Source organism: Hydra vulgaris, chromosome 05 (assembly GCF_038396675.1).
Source record: "Hydra vulgaris chromosome 05, alternate assembly HydraT2T_AEP".
Lineage (NCBI taxonomy): Eukaryota > Metazoa > Cnidaria > Hydrozoa > Anthoathecata > Hydridae > Hydra > Hydra vulgaris.
This window is the reverse complement of record NC_088924.1, coordinates 35,486,711-35,509,247: the sequence shown is the minus strand read 5'-3', so window position 1 is coordinate 35,509,247 and position 22,537 is coordinate 35,486,711. Positions and strand designations below refer to the sequence as shown.

The 22,537-nt window shown below is 27.9% G+C and overlaps 2 protein-coding genes and 1 pseudogene across 5 annotated transcripts in view; 1 reads left to right on the top strand and 2 right to left on the bottom strand.

Annotated features, from left to right (window-relative positions):
• Nucleotides 1-22,537, bottom strand: part of LOC100204665 (voltage-dependent L-type calcium channel subunit alpha-1D) — a 196,755-nt gene that overhangs the window by 53,359 nt on the left and 120,859 nt on the right. For all 4 annotated transcript variants that reach the window (XM_065798025.1, XM_065798024.1, XM_065798026.1 and 1 more), the window contains 7 exons: nt 18,259-18,400; nt 18,119-18,178; nt 17,915-18,021; nt 7,418-7,529; nt 7,233-7,340; nt 5,651-5,703; nt 3,388-3,439 (listed from right to left, as the gene is read on the bottom strand). In XM_065798025.1, the coding sequence (XP_065654097.1) occupies nt 3,388-3,439; nt 5,651-5,703; nt 7,233-7,340; nt 7,418-7,529; nt 17,915-18,021; nt 18,119-18,178; nt 18,259-18,400 (634 nt within the window). The remainder of the gene's footprint in view (nt 1-3,387; nt 3,440-5,650; nt 5,704-7,232; nt 7,341-7,417; nt 7,530-17,914; nt 18,022-18,118; nt 18,179-18,258; nt 18,401-22,537) is intronic.
• Nucleotides 2,420-3,201, bottom strand: LOC136080810 (tubulin alpha-1A chain-like; annotated as a pseudogene).
• Nucleotides 13,237-14,028, top strand: LOC100208193 (uncharacterized). The gene is made up of 2 exons (XM_065798028.1): nt 13,237-13,372; nt 13,484-14,028. The coding sequence occupies exons 1-2, from the start codon at nt 13,339-13,341 to the stop codon at nt 13,915-13,917; spliced, it is 468 nt and encodes a 155-aa protein (XP_065654100.1). The 5' UTR covers nt 13,237-13,338; the 3' UTR covers nt 13,918-14,028.

Below are 22,537 nucleotides of genomic sequence, written 5' to 3'. Positions count from 1 at the left end.
GTTTTCAAAATCCAGTCGCATTTTGTTATACAGTACACATTTAGGGTGTTTATTGAGTCTAATTAAAAAAATTTTAACTATCTTTTCAATAATCTTTTTACAAGTAAAGCTTTAAAGGATACTAACCATTCACATTTTGAATTTATTTTTAAAAAACACTTATGATTTTTAATCATTACAATATGTTAACCTTATATAAGAAAAAAACAAAACAGTAAAAAAATGTTATTTATGTTTTTGAATTATTATTGTAATTTCTAAATATTTATGCCAATACCCTGTGAATACCAAAACCCTGTGGTTTTTAACAATCTTGAAATAACATGATTGAGCATTTAATCTAGGAATTGACTCTTAAAGGAATATTTTTAAATTTAGGGTTCTTCAGTTGAAGTTTGACTATTTTCATTTTGTGAACTCGTGTTTTTTTTATTTTTAATTTGGTTGTGGTCAAAATCAAAACTCTTGCAACGTTTTTTTGAATACTGTAATTTGCAATTACATTCATATAGAAAATTACCCCATAAACAAATAATTACCATAATTACATCATAAATAAATAATTATCATAACTACTCCGTAAGCAAACCATTTATGTGCACATATAAATAGAAATTCTGATCTCACAATTATGATTTATACCAGATATACAGCAAATAGATAGACCAGATAGAGGGCAGTTACTTAAATTGATAAATGAACATTGCTACATAACTGTTGCTATATGAATATTAATTTACACACGCAAAACTATTGAGTTCAAGTCTATTTCATATTTAATGACTGCAGATAAGTGGATGGAGCTGTTAGAATAAAAGCTTGCAGAACATGCATTTGATGTGCTCATTATAGCTACTTTTAAGTCATATATGTAAATACTCAGCATTCAATTTTTTTATTTACAACACCACAAATATTCTATCGCATTCATGTCTGGAATTTGAGTCATTTCAAAAAGATTGAGATCATTTCTATCGAAATATAGCTTCATTTTTCTTAAGAGTATGTTTTGTTAAAACTTGTTAGTCAAATTACACAGAATGGGCATGTTCCATAAGCCCATCAACAGCTAGCCAGGGTAGTTTGTGGATGATTGCATGGAAAGCGATGCACTGTAGAACATGGTGATAGCTGATCAAACCTTTTTTTATTTGAAGAATTTGGCTTTGATAGCACTGACAAATTTTATTTTGTAGTGCAGTGGGTGAGCAATGCGGTTGTTGAATTGAATTATAATGCTGCCATAAACTGATGAAGAATTTAATTAGTTATCTAATATTATTGATAGATAACAAATTATTTTTTTTGGGTTCAACTGTCAATGTTACCCCTATATAGGCTAACATTGTTAGTTTTATACTGTAAATGTTAAACTTACAACATTATCATTGGAATTTTGACAAACAAAGTAGATAAAACATTTTTAATATATGTTAGCACCAGCCTACATTTTCGTTTTTTAAAATAAGCTCCATTAAAAAGTTGTAAAATTGCAATGAAAATGTAATATTATATTGTTTTTTGAAAGAAATCAAATAGTTTCAGTTCCAATAGAGTCTACTTAAAAATACAAAAATTTAACTAAAAAATTAAAATAAAAAATTTTTTCTCTAAGAATTGTCAAACTATTAAGCTCTATATCACATTAATGACTCAATATTTGATTACAACGAAATCCTGCAGCGCTGTAATTTTTTATTGGATTTCTTCATTGCAAATTTTTCAGTGTTTGGTTTAATTTCAGAAACAACAAGATAATTTTTTACATCTTCAGGTTTTGATGTTTTGTTCTTGCCAATATTATGCAACACTGTTAGGTGTGGATTTCAACTATTTGCAAGTGTTGGTTTCAAGATCTGTTGACATTTGATGTATTGGTACATTTCTTTTTTTTTTAGAATTACTCTTTTAATTTAGGGTTTGCTTTGTTTAATTCCATTTTATGTGATTGTGAAAGATTCATTAAATGTAAGACATTCCTCTATTTTTTGCTTGATTCTTGGCCCATGGGGTGACTTAAGCATTCCTGTCAATGTTACCCCAAAACTGACAAATGTGTTTAAAAAAAAAAACGCTACAAAATTTTTTTGAATGTTTAGTATTTCAAAGCAACATCATAAAAACACATGTAAAAATGATACTATGTATTGTTTTACTTATCTTTTGACTAAAGTTTTTCAGCAACAAAAAAACTAGAAATTACAATTATATGGATAAAAATAGTTATATTTATTCATTTAACATCTGGCTACAATATCTGTTAAACCATTTTAATCTAAAATGATTTAAAACATTTAATCTAACACATGTCAATGTTATTCACATGTCAAAGTAACCCAGCATAACTTTAGGTAATGCGGCGTTACTTTGACATAAGGGTAGCATTGAGATGTGTTAGATTAAATGAACCAAAGTTAACTTATGCTTTTTCAGCAGAAATAACAGGTGAATAAGTGGCCAAAGGATTCAAGGGTATGGCAACAAGTTACTTTGAAACTTAGTTGGATGAACATATAAAGCTCCATCAAATCTCAAAGATGCTGTAAAACATAACACAATTTGACCAATAAACCTGTTGAGATTAGTTGAGAAGTTGGTTCTCTTTATCGAAATTGCGTTTGCAAATGTCATAAAGAACTTCTCTGTCAAGCATAAAGCATGAATGGTCAAAATAGAAATATAGGTCTCTATTATAGCTGTAAACAATTGTGGTGCAGGATAATCTGCAAACTCTAATTTTGATTCTTTTCTATAATCAGCAGAAAGATAGATAAACAAGGTAAATCCTGATCCACTTCTTTGACCAAAGGAATGAAAAATCCTAGAATAATGGTCAGCAAGTTTTCTGAAGCAAACCATTATCAAGCCAATAGGCTGTTTACCAACAGTTTAATGACCTCTAGCAGTTATAAGCAGCATTCTGTTTGTCTTGATCAAGCTGCTTAGAATGAAAGAGTTGTCTGTATATTCCAATTTGGATTTCATCAATCTAAATTAACAAAAACAGCCCTGGGTACATGTTTGTCTGCACCTGTTTCACTAAAAAACGTGTTAAGTGAGTCATCGCCACCTCCAATGGTTTTGTCACTAGGGATTTGACCATAATGGCTGAATACCATGCTCAAGACAATACAATTCCCAGCATGTATTACCAATCTGACAACCAGCTTGTTTAACATGAACTAATATACATTCATGCATTTTGGATTTTCTTTAAAAACTCAATAAAACTATGTAAAATATATCAAGTTAGTAGTTAACTTGGTGAAACAGCATATTGTTCTCTTATGAGGTTCTGAATATTTTAATATATATATACACATAAATGCTAAATAAACATACACATACATGCTAAAGCTATATTCTAATAATAAAGTAACAACATACTGTATAGTTTTGTGTGTTTTCAATTGGAGTGTGAAGAAATAAAAATTCACCCCTAAAAAATATTAAACAATTATTTGAAAATATTAGTAAAACAAAACAACACTTTTTGAAAACAACATATTGTTAAACAAAATATGTTTTCAGGAATTGCAGCCATACACATTTGTGCATGGAAGATTATATTAGGACTTTAGATGTTGCTGACCAAAAATTTAGTAGTCTTTATTTTTTGTTCAAATATAAATGTAAAATATAAATGTAATCTATTACAGTATATTTTTTGTTTACTTTTTTATTTATTCTTCTTCTTTTTTGCAAATATTTTCTAAACTAAAGTCAATATTTCAAAAATTATAAGTTAACAGATATTACTATAATATATTAATATAATATGTAAGCTATTTTAACATACTTTGTTATATTTGATACAAGTAATCTGCATTGTTTAAACTAGACTGAACTATGTAAGCTCACAGAGAAATATAAACTGGACTAGGCATGAAAGCCCCCAGAGAAATATGAAACTAGACTGAGTAATAAAAACCCCCAGAGAAATATGAAACTAGACTGAGCAATCAAAGCCTAAAGAAAAATATAAATCAAACTGAGCAATGAAAGCCCATAAAGAATAAGAAACTAGGCTAAGCAATGGAAGCCCATAAAGAATAAGAAACTAGGCTGAACGATGAAAGCCCACAGAGAAATATAAAACGGCCATTGAAAAAATATATTAAGGAGAATAAGTATATAAGCAAAGAAAATTGAACAGATGTTTACAATAAACAAATAGGTTTATTTGAAGTAGAAAAAGCTTATACACAAATCTTACTCAACAAAAACTTTTTTGTTAAAGTAAAGCTGTAGCTAAAACAAATATCTAGATGCTAAAAAAACAAACAGAAAGCATAAAGAACATACATTAAAAACAAAAATTATTAGATAAAAAAGTACTATCAAACAATATAACATATTTATTTCATATAATATATAAAATTAAAATAAAAAACGAAAAACAAAAGCTTAATAAGAAAAATCATAATAATAAAATATAAACTATAATAAATAATTATAAAAAAATAGTTACCATATGATTGGTAAAAACTTTATTGAAAATAAATAATAAAAAATAAAGTCAATAAATAATAAACAATAAAATGATAATTTCTAATAGAGAATCACAAAATGCTTAAGTAAGTGCTAGTAAATAATTATTGTAAACACAAAAAGTTGCTAAAATTGGTACTTTTAAACAAATCAACCCAAGCTGATAAGTAGAAAAATATATGTAAAGTTGAACAAACATCAAAACCATACAAAGTTTACTAAAAACTCAAGCAAGTCAAAGATCCAATTTTGTTAACCAATTTAAAATATATCATATTGAACAACATGGGTTGTTCAATAGTTGAATTAATTTTGAAAATCAAATAAAAGTTAAAAAAAAATCAAAGGTATTATTACAAATAAAAAATTATGAAAATTTTTTATTTTATAGTTAAATTTAAATCTTCTCATCTTATAGTAAAAAGCAAAAGATATATGTATGTATGTATGTATGTATGTATGTATGTATGTATGTATGTATGTATGTATGTATGTATGTATGTATGTATGTATGTATGTATGTATGTATGTATGTATGTATGTATGTATGTATGTATGTATGTATGTATGTATATATATATATATATATATATATGTATGTATTTATGTTACATACATATAAACACACACACACACATATTCTTGCATAATTAAGTTGCGATTGTATAAGTATAATTTGCACAAAATAGATTAAAATTTGCATATTATAATATGTAAATTTTAATGTAATATATTCTGTTCACTAATAATTTTTGAAGTGTTGAATTTAGAAAATATTTGCAAAAAAGAAGAGAAAGAATGAAAAAATATGCTGTAATAGATGATATTTGTTTGTTGATTCTTCTTGCCTATAACTTTCAGGCAATTTATTTAGGTAGCTTCAGGCAATTTATTTAGGTAGCTTCATCAGGTGGTAATAGGGCTTCAGTATACTATATATATATCTATATAGATATGCTGTTATCAAATTAATTTTCTAACAGCATATCTATATATATATATATATAGATATGCTGTTATCAAATTAATTTTCTTGAAAACATTTTGCAAAAAAGTTCATTAAAATTAAAAAATAACAAAAGTATGATTTTTGAAAAAAAAAAATCTTTAAACATTAAACAGTTAAACATAAAGCAAAATTTAAAACTCAATAAATTACTGGCATTCTTCTTGAGTTAACTTGGAGTGGTCTGTGCAATAATGAAACTTTCCCTGAAGATAAAATTTACATAAAACATAGATAAAACTACTAAGCCTCAAATAATTTTAAAACTATAAGGAAAAAAAAAAAGTTAGTTAAAATTAAAATTTACTCTAAAATATTTTATTTAGATTAGTGATTTTTAAATTTGTTATAAACATCCTGCCCACATTTGTTAGCATTCATAATAGGTAGTATTATTCTTAGGTGATATTATTGTTTTCTATAAATAGGATAATGTTAGACATGAAAATATTTTCCATGAAACTATTTAACTATAGTCAAAAATTAAATTGCTTTAAGATTAAAAAATGAACTTTAAACTTTAAAATCTTATAATCACATAGATACACGCAAGCGTTTATTTAGAAGCTCCACAATGCACATGGAATAAGAGTTTAGGGCAAACTTGCCATTTCATAGCATTTCACACCAATCACAAAGATCTTTTGATTTAGAGAAAAAGTGATTAACATTTGATCAATTGAAATCTTAAATTTGATTACTTTTAATGATTTACTCATAGTTCTTTGCAAACTTAGTTATTATTTATTATTTAGTCATTAAGTAACTTTTGTTACTTAGTCATTTATTACTTAGTTATTATTTGCTCATTATATTCTGGGTCTTTGTGCAAATTACACTAAGTTATAGACTGATATCAAGTTCATACCATATTTTAAAGGGATAATCTGTTTTCTTCAGAATAGATCAATATTGCCAAAACTGTCTAATATGTAAAACTTTATGTAGTGTTTATGTGTTTATATTTTATTTTAATTCTTCACTTAAATTATTACATTCGAGCTCAGATTTTAGTTTTGTTATATTTTTAAAATAGATATTTCAAAGAGATAAAATCGATAGTCACATTATTTAGTCACATTTATTAAACAAGTTCACAGGTGTTATTTGCTTTCTAAAGTCTTTATAAATTTAGATGAATACCAGTCTTCTGTAGTCTTTGAATAAACTAGTTGAGATGTAAAATAAAACATGACAGCACTACTTAATACTGTTTTAAAACCTTAAAAGTCACTGATACATTAGCAGTATTTTATTGGTGCATACAGTAGCAAAGTAGATTAGTATTTTGCATCACAGAAAAGTAATTAAAAGTTGGTATCCTGTTAAAATTTCATTTTAATATTTTAATAGACTATTATCTTTCTTGACATGTAAGTCCTTATGGCGCAACACTTCACAACAATATTTAGTCATTTATAGGATGCTAAAGGAGTTATTTTGTCACCCTTAAATAAAGCAATGTTTGATACTTTTTATATTTCTTTTTGAGTAATAATCAGAAAAAAAATTTATTTTTATTTCAAAAAGTATAATTTAGTTAAAATTTTATTTTAAATAAAAAATTGTAAAATAATTGTAAAATTGTAAAAAATCTAGTTAAATAAAAATTTATTAATTTTAAATAAAAAAATTGTAAAGAACAACAAACTAAAATAAATAGCTTAATTTTAAAATCAACTAAAAAAAAATTAATAACAAAAAATTTAGAGTGTATTTCAGAAAAAAAGCTAACCTGGAACAGATGATTACCAATAACAGCAAACATAAACAAGCACAACATTGTGATGATAATAATGTTGAGCACTCTCTTCAAGGAAAACACAACACACTGGAAAACCAACTTTAAAAAGAAAAGTATTTATTAGTGTACATTCTTATCAAAGTCAAAAATGCACTCTAAATTTAAAAAAGACAGACCTTTAGATCATGGATTTTGTTTATAACACGTAGAGTTCTTAATACACGAAGTATCCGCAAACCTTTAACAGTTGAATCGCCTATGGATTTTTTAAACTTAAGATTGTGAAACCTAGTTGAAAAAATTTTTTAATTTCATAAAATTTTTTTTTTAAAAATTAAAACAAAATTTTATTTTAATAAAATTTTGTTAATTTTTATAACTAATGCAAAATTTTTAATGATTGAACTTTTAATAATGTTGAAAATAAGGCAAACAAAGAAACTGTATCAAGTTATTCATTTTAAGTGATTTTAATTTTTTGGTAATTTATTTAAGTCATTTTAATTACTATATATATATATGTATATATGTATATATGTACATATATATATATATATATATATATATATATATTTATATATATATATATATATATATTTATATATATATATATATATGAATATATATATATATATATATATATATATATATATATATATATATATATATATATATATATATATATATATATATATATATATATATATATATATATATCTGTACCTCGGAGGGATACAACACTATGTCCATTTTTTTCCATATTGACTTTATTACAGAGTTAAAATCAGCTTTTCTCATATTTCTTAAAGGAATAGAGCACTATGTCCAAAACCAGTTAGAACCGGATATAGCATGTTTTAAAACAACACCAAGTCCACTTTCATTTAGAGGGATAGAACACCATGTGGACTTGGTGTTTTATCCTTCTGAAGCATGTGAATTACTACTGGACATAGTGTTGTATACCTCTACACAGCCTGGCGGATTGTTAGTGAACTAAGAGTACTTTTGACAGTTCTGATGAGTTTACATACGGTGCGTTCGTTTATACCCACCTGGTGACTTGCGGTTAACTGGATGTCACTTTCCCGTTCTTTTATGGGTACTTGAAGTCACCGTAACTTACCACAAGCGTTCTTTTATGGTTACTCGGTAAGTTCAGTTACTTCCTCATCTTACCATAGTTTGGACTTCGGCAAGATCGGTTGACATGCGCAGTGTGTCATCTAGGCGGCGCTTACGTGCTGTCGCCCTGGCAACCTATTCTCAGCAGCCAATAGTGTCAAAGCTTCATAGCTAACTAACCGAAAGCGTTCGGGAGAAACAAGTTAACTGCAACTTACCAGGTGGGTACAAAAGAACCCACGGATAGTTGGATGTATTTTAAATCATAATATTTGCTCTTTTTTAGTAATAGTAAGAATAATGAACCATAATTCTTGTGGGAGAAAGATTCTGGAACTATTGAAAAGCTCTAAAAAAGATTCTACTACAGGTAAGCTACTGTTTTGCTCATTATTTTTAATGTGATATACATAACCTCAAACAGTTAATGTAATGTTTTGTTATGAATCTAAACTTCAAAATATTATGTTTTACATGTAATATTATAAGACTTGTTTTATTTAAGAACCAAATCATACAAACAGCAAGGATGTTGAAAATGAAGAGGATAATGGAGATGACTTGCATTTCGACGAAGATGATGATGATTCTGATCGGGACAATAATTATGAACCTCCAAGCTCTGAAACGGATTCCAGTGATGATGTCCCTGTATTTAATGAAATACAAAATGAGGTCAGTAGAAATAAAACTAGTGCTAAAACAAACTCAAATGGACATGAGCTACGTTTACTTGAGGAAGACTTAAATTTGATTGCAGAAAATTAAGTAGGCCTAGATTTGCAAGGAACAGTAGGCGTAAGGAGAAAAGTGAAAAATAAATCTATTTCTACTCAGAGAGGTAAAAAACGTGTCGTTCATACCAGTGAATGGGCATGTAATATTCAGAAACGTAAATATTCTGCAGGTGAAGAATTATTAAACCTCCTTGTTCTTGCAGACTGAAATGTTCTGAAAAATTATTACAAAGTGACAGACAGGAGATCTTTAATGCATACTGGAGTCAGGAGAAGGGAAATGACATAAAACGGCAATTCATTGTTTCATGTATAGAGAAGCATAGTACTGTCCGTTCAAGAAAACGAGACCTTGCCTCCAATAAGTCAAAACAAAATACTCTACAATATTATTTTACAGTAAAAGGCATACGAACTAGAGTATGTAAACTTATGTTTTTAAATACACTATCTATATCAAACACTGTGGTAGTTAATGTTTTGAAAAATATTGAACCAGGTGGAATTGTAAAAATTGATCAAAGGGGTAAGCAAACTCCCGTCAATAAAACACCTAATGACACTGTTGAAAGTGTAGTAAGACATATCTCTTCCTTCCCAAATTATAGCAGTCATTACACTAGGGAAAAGAGTGATATGAAGTATTTGGGTCCGCACCTGAACATAGAGAAAATGTATGAACTGTATGTAGAGGATTGTAATGAAAATGATTTCAACCCTTTGTTAATAGCTAAATAATGGCTCTACTACGATGTGTTCAACAAAAAATGTAAGTTGAATTTCAAACCACCAGAAATAGACACATGTGACACATGTGATTATTTTCAAGCAAAATTAAAAAATAATAATTTGACTCTAGATGAAAAAAATTCTATTGAGGAAGAACATAATGCACATCTGGATGAATCTAAATTAAGGTATGATTTAAAAAGCAAGGACACCAAAAGGGCTAACAATACCCTTAAGGTATTAACGGGTGATCTTCAAAAATGTTTGCCGTCACCCCTTATAACAAATTGCATAAGCTTTTACAAGAGAAAACTTTGGATGTTGAATTACACCCTTTTTGATTCTTCTGATTCGTCAGTCCATTGTATTATGTGGGATAAATCCAAAGGAGCTCGTGGCAGAAATGAAATCGGATCTGCATTACTGAAATGGGCAGATACCGTCATTCCTGGCAGTGACATTGAAGAAATCATTCTGTGGTCGGATAATTGTTACAGCCAGAATAAGAATATTAGCCTTATTATGTGTTTCTTTTGGATACTCAATAAGTATCCTCAAGTAAAAATCATCACTCAAAAGTTTCTACTAAAGGGCCACACGCATATGGAGGCGGATACTGTCCATGCACTGATAGAGGGGAAGAGAAAAAAACTTAACAACATGACAATTCTAACGCCCTGGGATTGGCAGCAGTTAGTCAGACAGACCTCAATGAAATATACTGTGCATAATATGGAACTGGAAGATTTTAAAAATTTTAGGTCTTTGTACGATGTCAAAACATGTGAAAATCCACCCTTTATTAATAGAAAAAAAGATGTCAACAAAGAACAAGTTCTTCTGTCAACCTGTGTTCAACTGCAAGTAAAACAGAACAGCAAAAGTATAATGATCTATTGTCATTACTACCATATGTTCCTACAGTTTGCCATGACTTTTATAAAAACTTAAAGCATACTAGTAATACCACTAGTGAGTACCCTGAAGGAGACTTACGTGATGATGACTGAGTTTTTTGCATCTAAAATACCATTTTAGTTGAATACATAGATGTATTATTTGTATTTGTAAAGAGAATTATAAATAAAATAGTTAAATACATTTTGTAAGTCAAATAGTATTGTGTTTGTTATTGAATATCCCACATTAGGTCTTATAGTACAATAACTTTATTTGAGGGATACAACACCATGTCCATTAAAAAGTGAAAAAAAACCGTAAAAAAGTTTTTTTTTTACTTTATAACAACTGCATGATGTAAATAACAATAAATAGAATGTTCTGGTAAAATATTGTTTCAACATCTCAATAAATAGCTGTGCCAATAACACTTTTTGTTAAAAAAAAGTTTAAAACTCCTCTCCTGTAAAGTTGTGAAAATGGACATACTGTTGTATCCCTCCGAGGTACAGATATATGTACATATATATTTAGATAGATAGGTTTCAACCAGCGTAAGAAGTATCAAAAACTGATTTGTTCTACAAATTTTTGTAATATTTTGGAAATATAACTAATATAACAAATTTTATATCGTTATAGCTAATATAACAAATTTTTAAAAAGATATATAAAAAAAATATATGTTCTTAATTAGAATAAAACAATTTTTAAGTAATTTAAGAAAAAGTAAGAAATCAAATTAAATAATAAATTTTGTTAATTAGAGTAGTGGCATACATAAAATTTATCTGTGTTGAGAATTACATTAAACTCAACTGAATTGGGGGGCTATGAAATTTTGCTTTTTTTACAAAAGTAAAGTTTAACTGCCTTTTTTCACTATGTTAATTGGGCAATCATATTTTACAAATTTTTTTTTTACATATGCTTTTTGTATTTTTTTTATTGTAGCAAAAACCTAATTATAACTTTCTCCTTGCTCAAAATTTTCAAGGTATCACCTAATTTTTAAAATTATACTGCATGAATGAAGCATACTATGTTTTTAAATGGGTTTTATAAAAAGGCTTATTGTTTTACTGAATTTGATGCAATTCCATTGTTTAACTCCAGTCAAATGTTAAGCCTTGGGAGACATTAAAAAATATATAATATCATAAAGAATAAGTAATATAAAGGTTAATTAAATATAACTATAGGACAACTATATAATTAAAATTAACTATTTACACCTTATATATTATGTATATAGAAATAATTAAAAAAATATTATGTTATATATATATATATAAAAAACAGAAGAACAATAGATCTTTTTTAATGGTAAGAATAAAAAAGATCTATTTAAAATTTATAAATATTAAAATTATAATATTTATAAATTTTAAATAAATTAATCAATAAGCAGCCCAGCTCATGTTTATAATTGTAAAGGTTCACATATAAATTATAAACATTTAGGTATAAATCTTTTCCACCTCTAAACCATTTTTAAGAATGAAAGTCCAACCCCCTTCTTACTTTCCCAGTATTATTGGAATCTGTTGTTCGCCTCTTTCACCTTATTACAACTTTAAACCTATTCTCCTCTATATTACTAGAATTCAATCTTTCTACTCTCTACTTTTTACATTAAAACAATACTGGTTATAACTTTACATTCTGATTTGTTTTCTTTGTTTTACTTATATCTGTTATATAATTATTTCAATGTAATTTTTTTGTTTTGTTAAAATATAACAAACATGTATAGTTAATTAATACAATAACTTTTAGCAATATTGTTTTTTTTTAAAAAAAAACAAAAAAAAAAACAGTTAAAAAATATCTTTAAGCTATATTTTTTTCTTAAAAAAAAAACACATTGAAAGAATATGATTAAGCTGTACTGTTTCTTTAAAAAACACAATTAAAGATCTGTTGTTTTTTGATCTCATTCTGAAACCAAGCAATTCAATAAATCATTCATAAGCAAATTTTTTGGATTGCAAATAGCATAAAAAAACTGGTGAGCTATTGTGATGTAAACAGATGCCTTCATTAATTTAGTTAACATCAGTAGTCAAAATAACAAACATAGTATATATAAAAAAATAAAAATAATTAAATATATATATATATAATATATATAATATATATATATATATATATAATATATATATATATAATATATATATATAATATATATATATATATATATATATATATATATATATATATATATATATATATATATATATATATATATATATATATATAAATATATATAAATGCCCTCTGCTCAAATGCTTGAACTAAAATTAATACAAAACTTTAAATTATTTTTCTTGAATACTAAAAAAATATGAAACATTAATGAAATTATTTTCTTAAAATTAAAAACTGTTTGTTTTAAACAGTGTGTACTTTTGTATTCAATTTGAAAAACTTAACAAAAACCAAATATGAATTATTAAAATGATAAATAAAAGTAAAATATAATAGGTATAATAGAGAACAGATACAAACCTTGAAACATTTTTTTAGTGACTGATGTTTCTAAAAACAGATTGAATCATTCAAAAATATATAGAGATATAACCATAGTGAGAAGTAAATCTGACATGTTTCCATCAAACAAAATGGTGAATGAAGAAGGTAAAACTTGAATTCACACAAAATTTTAAGACATAAACTTAGTTAACAAGTTATAACTTCTTTAGACAAATTTTAAAAGATTTATAACTATAAAATAAATTCTTTTCATAGATTTTAAAAGATTTACTAACAACTGTAAAGTGAAAGAGAAAACTGAAACACCAAAAGTAGACTATGAAGGAAAAACCATCTTGCCAACTCGAGTAAAAATACTTAGAAGGCAAAGTTCACTCAACACTGTAGATAAAAATGAAATTAAAGAATTAAAAAATAAAAGACCAAAGAGTTTATTAAACACTTCAACTTTGATAAACTCTTTTTTTCCTATAACAGAACCTTGCTTTAATCAGCATTTAACACCACAGATGACACCTTTCACATCAATAAGCTCATTAGTTTCAGATATAGAAGATTCTAATGAACAACAAGCAATTACTGAAGAAAAAATTGAACGCCGTGCTCGAATAGACAGTTATTTACAAACATTAGATGAGAAAAGAAATAAATGGAATAATTCATGTGAAGGAATTACTACATTAGATTGAGTAACTGAAACTGTTTGAATTGAATGTATAATAAATACATAACACATAAATTTTAAAAAAATATTTTAAAAAATATATGTGCAATATGGCAAATAAAGCAATAAAAAAAATTATTTTATTCATTGTACATTTATTAAAACTTAGCTAACAGGTAGCTAATATCTAAAAATATTATATTTAGAAATATATTAGATAATTTGGTTTAGAAATACATTGATAGTTATACTTACAAATGTATATAAACAAATTGATATTTATAAACATAATACATAGTTTAGTTTATAAATATGTAGATAGTAACACTTATAAATAAATATAAATAACAATATTTGTTATAAATATATAGATTATAATCTTTCTAATTATAAAATATTTAACAATATAAAGCTAATAGATAATATCATTTAGCTAACAGAGTTCATTAACACTATACTATGTTGTAGAGTACTACTAAGTTGCAGAGTACCATTAAGTTGTAGATTACCACTGTATTGTAAAGTACCACTAAGTTGAAGAGTACAACTAAGTTGTAGGGTACCACTATGTTGTAGAGTACAGTTAAGTTGTAGGCTACCACTAAGTTGTAAAGTACCACTAAGTTTTAGAGTACCACTAAGTTGTAGAGCACCACTATGTTATAGAGTACCAATATATTGTAGAGTACCAATAAGTTGTAGAGTAAAATACAACACTAAAACATGAACACTACACTATGTTGTAAAGTACTACTAACACTAAGCTAAAAAACCAACTTAAAACTTTGAAAGTAGTTTTTAAACAACAATAGTAAATATATTTAAAATTATAAAAAAATTTAAATATGACATCAAATCATTATATTTCAACCAATTTGAAGACAACTTTGTGGACAAAATCATTGATTCTTCTGATTTTTAAATACTATTATGTGCATTTTGTAGATAGGTTAAATTTGAAATTTCAGACTTCCAAAAACAACAGTTCAGAAATTATAGCCATATAAACATGACACAGTGGCCCCTACAATTTACAAATGGTCAAAATAGAGTACTTTAAAGCCTTATAACTTTTTCCTCAATTTCAACAAGTGTCTCATTTTTTCTAGTACTATTTTCTGGGTAGTTCTCTCTTTAAAAAAGTCGTTTTCATTAACTTGTATTATATTAGAGAAAAATTATGACCTCAACTTTGAAGAAAATCCAAAAATAGCTAAATAATGCCAAAATGAAGTTACCTGTAGCACTTTTCACTACTTATCCACAAGTCTTTACAGATAAGTTTTCTGATTAGATACTGCAATAATGTCTGCAATAAATGGGCAAAATTTTTGATCTTGAGATATAATACTCCTTAATTGCGTAAATTATGTTTTAAGTATCACATTGAAATAATAATGAAGGTCTTTAAAAAGTTACTGCCCCTATATTTGTGCCCTTATCCTCTATAAAGACCAGATCAAGGAGAAGGCAACCAACCATATCTTTCTTTTCTTTAAGAAATGGCTTATAATTAGTTGCACGTCTCACATAGACAGGTTATGTCTATGTGAGAGGTGCAACTGGTTTCCAATAACACTATCAACTGTTGATAATTAAAAAATAGGGTTATTTAAAAATGCTGGCATTTTTAGTGTGAATTTGACAAGTTTATAATGTTTGCTTTATCAGATAGTTGGGTCTAATGGTCTTATATGCTGTTAATCTTTGATCAAAACAAACTGTTAAAAAATTTTACAAGCACCTCAAAATGGCTGAAAATTGGACTTTTTAGGCAAGTGGACATTTTGCTTTTAGACATATTTGAGTTCTAAACTGTAATAAGCTGCCTATATTTTGCCCATTTATTGCAGACAGTAGTTGCTGATTAGAAAACTTATCTATAAAGACTTGTGGATGAATAGTGAAAAGTGCTACAGTTAATTTCATTTTGGCATTATTTAGCAATTTTTGGATTTCCTTCAAAGTTGAAGTCATAATTTTTCTCTAATATAATACAAGTTAATGAAAACCACTTTTTTAAAGAGAGAACTACCCAGAAAATAGTACTAGAAAAAATGTGACACTTGTTAAAAGTGAGGAAAAAGTTATAAGGCTCTAAAGTAGTCTATTTTGACCATTTGTAAATTGTAGGGGCCACTGTGTCATGTTTATAAGGCTATAATTTCTGAACTGTTGTACTTGGAAGTCTGAAATTTCAAATTTAACCTATCTACATAATGAACATAACAATATGTAAAAATCAGGAAAATCAGAAATGGTGTCCCACAGGCCATTGGTTGAAATATGATTTGACTTTATAACTAATTACTTTAACTAAATGAAAAGTTGAGTATAGTTGATTTTGCAGAAATTTTTTAACTGATAAAAAAGTCTTTTTGCATTTTGCAGAACTATGTAGTTGTTCTTAGCAGAATATTGTAGATAGTTGTATTTTGCAGAATTGTGTACATAGTTAATTTACAGAACTTTGTGTACATAGTTAATTTGCAGAATTGTGTGCATATAAAAAGTCTTATCAAAAATTATGTTTACACAACTTTATTAATATCAATATTTAAAGTTGTTACTAAAAAATGATTCTATGGAACCTGATACATAAACTCATACTATTTTTTATTGCTTTTTTGATAAGGGGTCGTCCATCAATTACATCACGCAGTTTTTGACATTTTTGACCCCTCCCCCCTCCTCGTAACGCATCTGTAACACTTTATTGACCCCCCCCCCAATATTGCACAACAATTTTGTACCCCCCTTACGCTAAAAAATTTTTTTTTAGGTAGGGGGGTGCAAAGTTTTACAAAATACAAAATGATTTTAAATATAATAATGACTATAATTCTCTGAGCTTCTTTGAGTTAATTAATTAGCACTTTTTAGTCTGTTTAAAGTTTTTTTTCACCCCAATAGTTCTGTGTAAAATTGTATAAATTAACATCACTATCCTAAACGTGATACCAATTTTAAAAACATATTCTTCCAATATATAATACATGCAAAATATTATATATATAATATATAATAAATAATAACATATTGTACACGCAAAAATATTATTTTACAAATACAATTTCCTTTCACCTTGCAGCGTGTTTAAGTGGATTCTGCATCTGGCTAGTAAACTGAGGGTTCCAGGTTCACCTCTCAGTATTGAAATTATTATTTTTTTTTAGTTAGTGTACAAAGATTTTTTTTTGTTGCTGCACACTTTAGTGCACCAACTAAATAAAGCTCTGCACGTAAACCATATAAATTCAAAGCGCAGAACGTGCACTGCACATACAGCTGTAACAGTCCATTAACAGGCTGTAACTACTCCATTAATGGAGTGTACACATCGACTAATTAAGATTTAGACGTAGTTGATTTTACAATCAACATGTAGATACATCAACTGAGGGTTTTGGTTTGGTCAGATTACTCTTTTAATTAAAAGAAAGTCTTCTCTAAAAAAAAAAATGTTGTGTCACAAAATCTTGACCTCCCCTCCCCCTCGTAACAAATCGTCACAAAATCGTCTACTCCTTCCCCCCCTCCCCTAAGCATGACAATTTATGAACGACCCCTAACCAAATTTCATTTTTCTTACCATTTAAAATACCCAAGTAAAAGTAATTAGATGTAACTAATTACTTTTACTTGGAATTAATGATAATTTAAAAACAAATTAAATAAAAATAATAACAAGTAAAATAAATAGCAATAAATTATAAACTAAATTTATAATTAGTAATAAATAATAAATGAAAAAAATAATAAATAAAAATAAGAGTAAATAACAAACAAACATAATATTAAAATTCTTCAACTAATAACAAACAAACACAGTAAATAATATTAAATAATAATAATAATAAATAATAGTAAATAATATTAAAATTCTTCAACTAATAACAAATAGAAACAACAATTAAAAAAGAAAATATTTTTTTAGAACAACTCTCCATAGAAACATTAAAAATAATTACTTAATTCTTTAGAAATAAAAAAAAAAAAAACTCTATTGTAAATAATCTTACGCCATGAGATTGGCAGCTATATTACAAGCTACGACAAGAGAATCAACAAGGTTCCACCAATCACGAAGATATGATCCTTTATGCGCAAAACCACCTTGATCAACAAGCTGAATACAAAATAAGAAGCATAAAAACAACTGATAACACATGCCAAGTATAATTTTGTTCAGTATTAACTGTTTAATTTTGTTTAGTAAAACTAACCTTTGCTGCAATCTCTAGTGCAAAAATTGAAACTATACCAATGTCAGCATATAGCAGTATCTATTAAAAGAAATATTAATAAAGTTAAACAGTAATTACTAAATAAAAATATTAAAAAGTACAATAAAAAATAATTTTACCAGATTTTGTTGGCATCCTACATCATTGAAATCACACAATGGATTTTCGAGAGAAAGGAAAATGCAACTCAGAACAATGAAAATTAACATAATATGCTCAAAATGTTGCCAAGTAACAACAGCATGGCAACCAGTTCTTAATCTATTTGAGAAAAATGTTTAAAAAAATGATTCTATAAAAAACTCTATTAACAAATAAGTTTCTAATAAACAACAATTAGATAAAGAGGGGTTTTTCAATAAATAAAAAAAAATAACCAACAACAAATTTTTCCACATTTTAAATAAAAACTATACTTTTTACTTTTAATTTTATCTTCCTAAGACCAGGGGCACTACTTTGGAGAAAGAAACTTAATTTTTACCATGTTTGCATTAACAATTTAAATTAAAATGTACAAAATGAAAATACATAGATTGATGAATGACCAGTTGAGCATGAATATTACTTATACTGAATATTACTTATATAAATAAGCATTAAAGAAGAAGGAATTAAGATGACACATGGAATATCTCAACTTATATTTCAATCTTATTTTAGTGAACTATCTTATAAGTATCCAACAAGGTTTCCAGAGAATAACGTTATTGTTCTGACAATTAAATTTTAAATGATTTCTCACTGAATTCATTATCGAGGACCATTTTTATGGAAAAATTTTTTTAAAAAGTTTAATAAAGAACACTACTCGCAAGAAAAAACTTAAAACACATTTTATGAGAACCTTACTTCAATTAGATTTTAATACAATAGACTTTAAATATATTTTTTAAAAGGTGATTTTAAAACAGAAAAATGCCTCCTCCTTCCTTACTAATGTCAATTATTGAGCTGAAGCTGACATCAAACCAAGAACCTCTTGATTCTGAGCCAGAATTCTTACCTTTGCACCATGGCTGCTTAAACCAAAAAGTAAATTGTACACAATTATACAATTACAATAATACAAAACACAATTATACAATTATTATAAAATAATTTTTATTTTGCTAATACAATATGGTCATAGCAATCTTCCTTTATACTCGCGGTGAGCAGAGAAAATTAAAAAAGTCAAATACAACTCAAAGCCAAAAAGCAATATATATATATATATATATATATATATATATATATATATATATATATATATATATATATATATATAAGGGATAAACAGATTCTATCTGTTGACCAGCCTCGCACCCCTTCTTCATTTATTAGGCTGGCGCAGATGTATTTTTAATACATTGTTTCCAGTTTAGGATGTTGAATGCTGGATCTTCTTGACTCAATGCATGGGTTTGCTTGTGTCACTGTTTTTATGACTAGGTAACTCATTCTATTATCTCCTTATGAGGGTACAGCTCTAAAACTCAGTTTTATGGTTCTGAGGCGGGCTGGTAGTCAGGTTTCCCGAACTCTGTGGTAGCTCTCAGAGAGGCTGATTCCGTCAACAGCTGAAAAATATCGAAGTATTAACAGTGCCATGTTGCCCATGGATGGTGTCCCTGTGTGTACTTTTGGTGTGCATTGCGGAGGCCACATTTGGAGCCCTTTGTTACGGCTTACGGTTTATTAGTAGTAATGAGGCAATTGCTTGGGGTATTAAACGGTGTTCTGAGTACTATCTATGCTTTGAGTCAAGTTCTTCAATCTAATTTAAAAATGAATAAAGTACCAAAAACTATAAAACACAAAAAACCATCATCATCACCAAGTTCTCTAAACCTATCATTCACTAATATTCGTGGTCTTCGAAGTAACTTTTCTTCTGTTGAGTCTTATCTCTTGCAAAGTTCACCAGACCTACTTGCTCTTTGTGAGACTAATTTGAGTTCGGCTGTCTCATCTTGTGATCTTAGTGTTGATGGTTATCTTCCTCTAATTCTCAGTTTCTCCACATTCACCCTTAGGTGCTTCTGATCACAGTTTGATCTCTTTAAAACTAATATCTCATTCTTCTTCATCACCTGAATACCCCTATTATCGAACCTCTTACAACTACAGTAAAGCTGACTGGGATTCTTTCTGTGGTTTTCTTTGCGATGGCCCTTGGGTAGAAATCTTTCAACTTCCTGTCGACAAATGTGCTTCTTACATAACTTCGTGGATTCAGGCTGGCATGGAATCTTTTGTTCCCTCTCGACGATTCCAGGTCAAGCCTCACTCTCCTCCATGGTTTTCTTCACACTGTGCTGCTGCGATTGCCAATCGAAACCGTTACTTCCATATTTATCAGCAAAACAATTCTCCAGAAAACAGACGTCTGTTTATTACTGCTAGAAACAACTGTAAAAAGGTTTTGTCTAACGCCAAAACCCGCTATTCTCAGGTCATGAAATCTCGTATCTCATCTCAAAAATTAGGCTCTCGTGACTTCTGGAGAATCTTTAATAATATCAATAATAAGGGCAAATCTATAATTCCACCTCTCTTGTATGGTTCAGACTTTGTCACCTCACCTAAAGACAAAGCCGAACTGTTTGCTAAAAACTTTTTATCAATATCATCTCTTGATTCCACTAATTGCGTTCTACCTGATATTGCCAACAAACAGGTTGATCCATTGCTTGACATTCATATCACTCCAGCATCTGTATCTAAAGTGATTTCCTGTCTAGACTCTTCTACAGCTTGTGGCCCAGACAACATACCTGTTATTGTCTTGCAGAAGTGTTCTCCGGAGCTGTCGTCTATACTCTCAAAACTATTCAACAAGTGCTTATCAGAGTCTTGTTTTCCAGCCTGCTGGAAAGCCGCATCTGTTATCTCTATCTTCAAAAATTCTGGGGAGCGATCTGATTCGTCTAACTACCGTCCCATAAGTCTTCTTCCTATCATAAGCAAGGTTTTTGAATCTTTAATTAACAAACACTTAATTTCTCATCTTGAATCTAATAACTTACTTTCTGACCATCAATATGGATTTCGATCTTCTCGTTCTACAGCTGATTTGCTAACAGTAATAACTGACAGGTTTTATTGTGCATTAGATGAAGGTGAAGAGGTTAAGGCCATCGCTTTTGAAATTTCAAAAGCGTTTGATAAAGTTTGGCATGCTAGTCTTCTCCATAAGCTTTCTTCTTATGGTGTATCCGGCAACATCTTTAAGATCATTGAATCCTTCCTTTCCAATTGTAGCATAAAAGTTGTCATCGATGGACAACACTCTTCTTCTTATTCTGTAACTTCAGGGGTTCCTCAAGGTTGTATCCTTGGCCCTATACTCTTTTTAATTTACATTAACGATCTTCCAGATATTCTCACATCTAAGGTGGCATTGTTTGCTGATGATAATACCATTTATTCTTGTCGTGATAAGAAACCAACACCCTCTGATTGCTTGGAGGGGGCATTTGAGCTTGAAAAGGATCTCACTTCTGCTACAGCATGGGGCTCACAGTGGCTGGTGAATTTTAATTCAGATAAAACTCAATTATTAATAAAACGCTTATTCGTCTAGTTTTTTTTCTCGAACATCAGTTCTTTGGAATTCCCTTCCTTCATCTTGCTTTCCTGATTCATATAATTTGCAATCTTTTAAATCGTCCGTCAATCGTTATCTTGCTCTACAATCTTCATCTTTTCTCTTACAGTAACTTTCAACTTTAAATAGTGGCTTGCAGCCTTGTTGGAAGCGAAGATGTTTAAAAAAAATATATATATATATATATAATTAAAAAAGTCAAATACAACTCAAAGCCAAATATATATATATATATATATATATATATATATATATATATATATATATATAAAACCCATAAAATATTTTTTGCAATTCTGTCCTTGTATCTGCCTTTATTTACTTGCCTTGATTTCTTATGCAACTAGTTCTCACACTACGATTTAACTTCACAAACATTTCACAGTATTCAAACTATTCTTTTTCTTTATAAATTGCTAACCAAGATTAACATTCAGCTGAGTAACATTCATTGGCGGAACAAAATTTTGTAGATTTGATGCAATAAGTTGCAAATGAATGGATTAAGAGTATTATAGGAAGTGCCATAAGATTAGTTATCAGAAATTCAATATGTCGTTTTTGTGAAAAAATTACTATTATATATATATATAAACAAACTATTAGACATTCAACTATTAGACTATATATACGATTAGACATTAAACTATTAGACTATATAAACAAACTATTAGACATTCAATATAAGAAAATCTCAAGTGGATCAAATAAGAAAAACTAATGAGAATACTTCATAAAGTAACTAACCTGGTCTGATTGGTAACCTGGTCTAGATTTGCTTTTCTGAGTTACTGACTTAAAAAGAA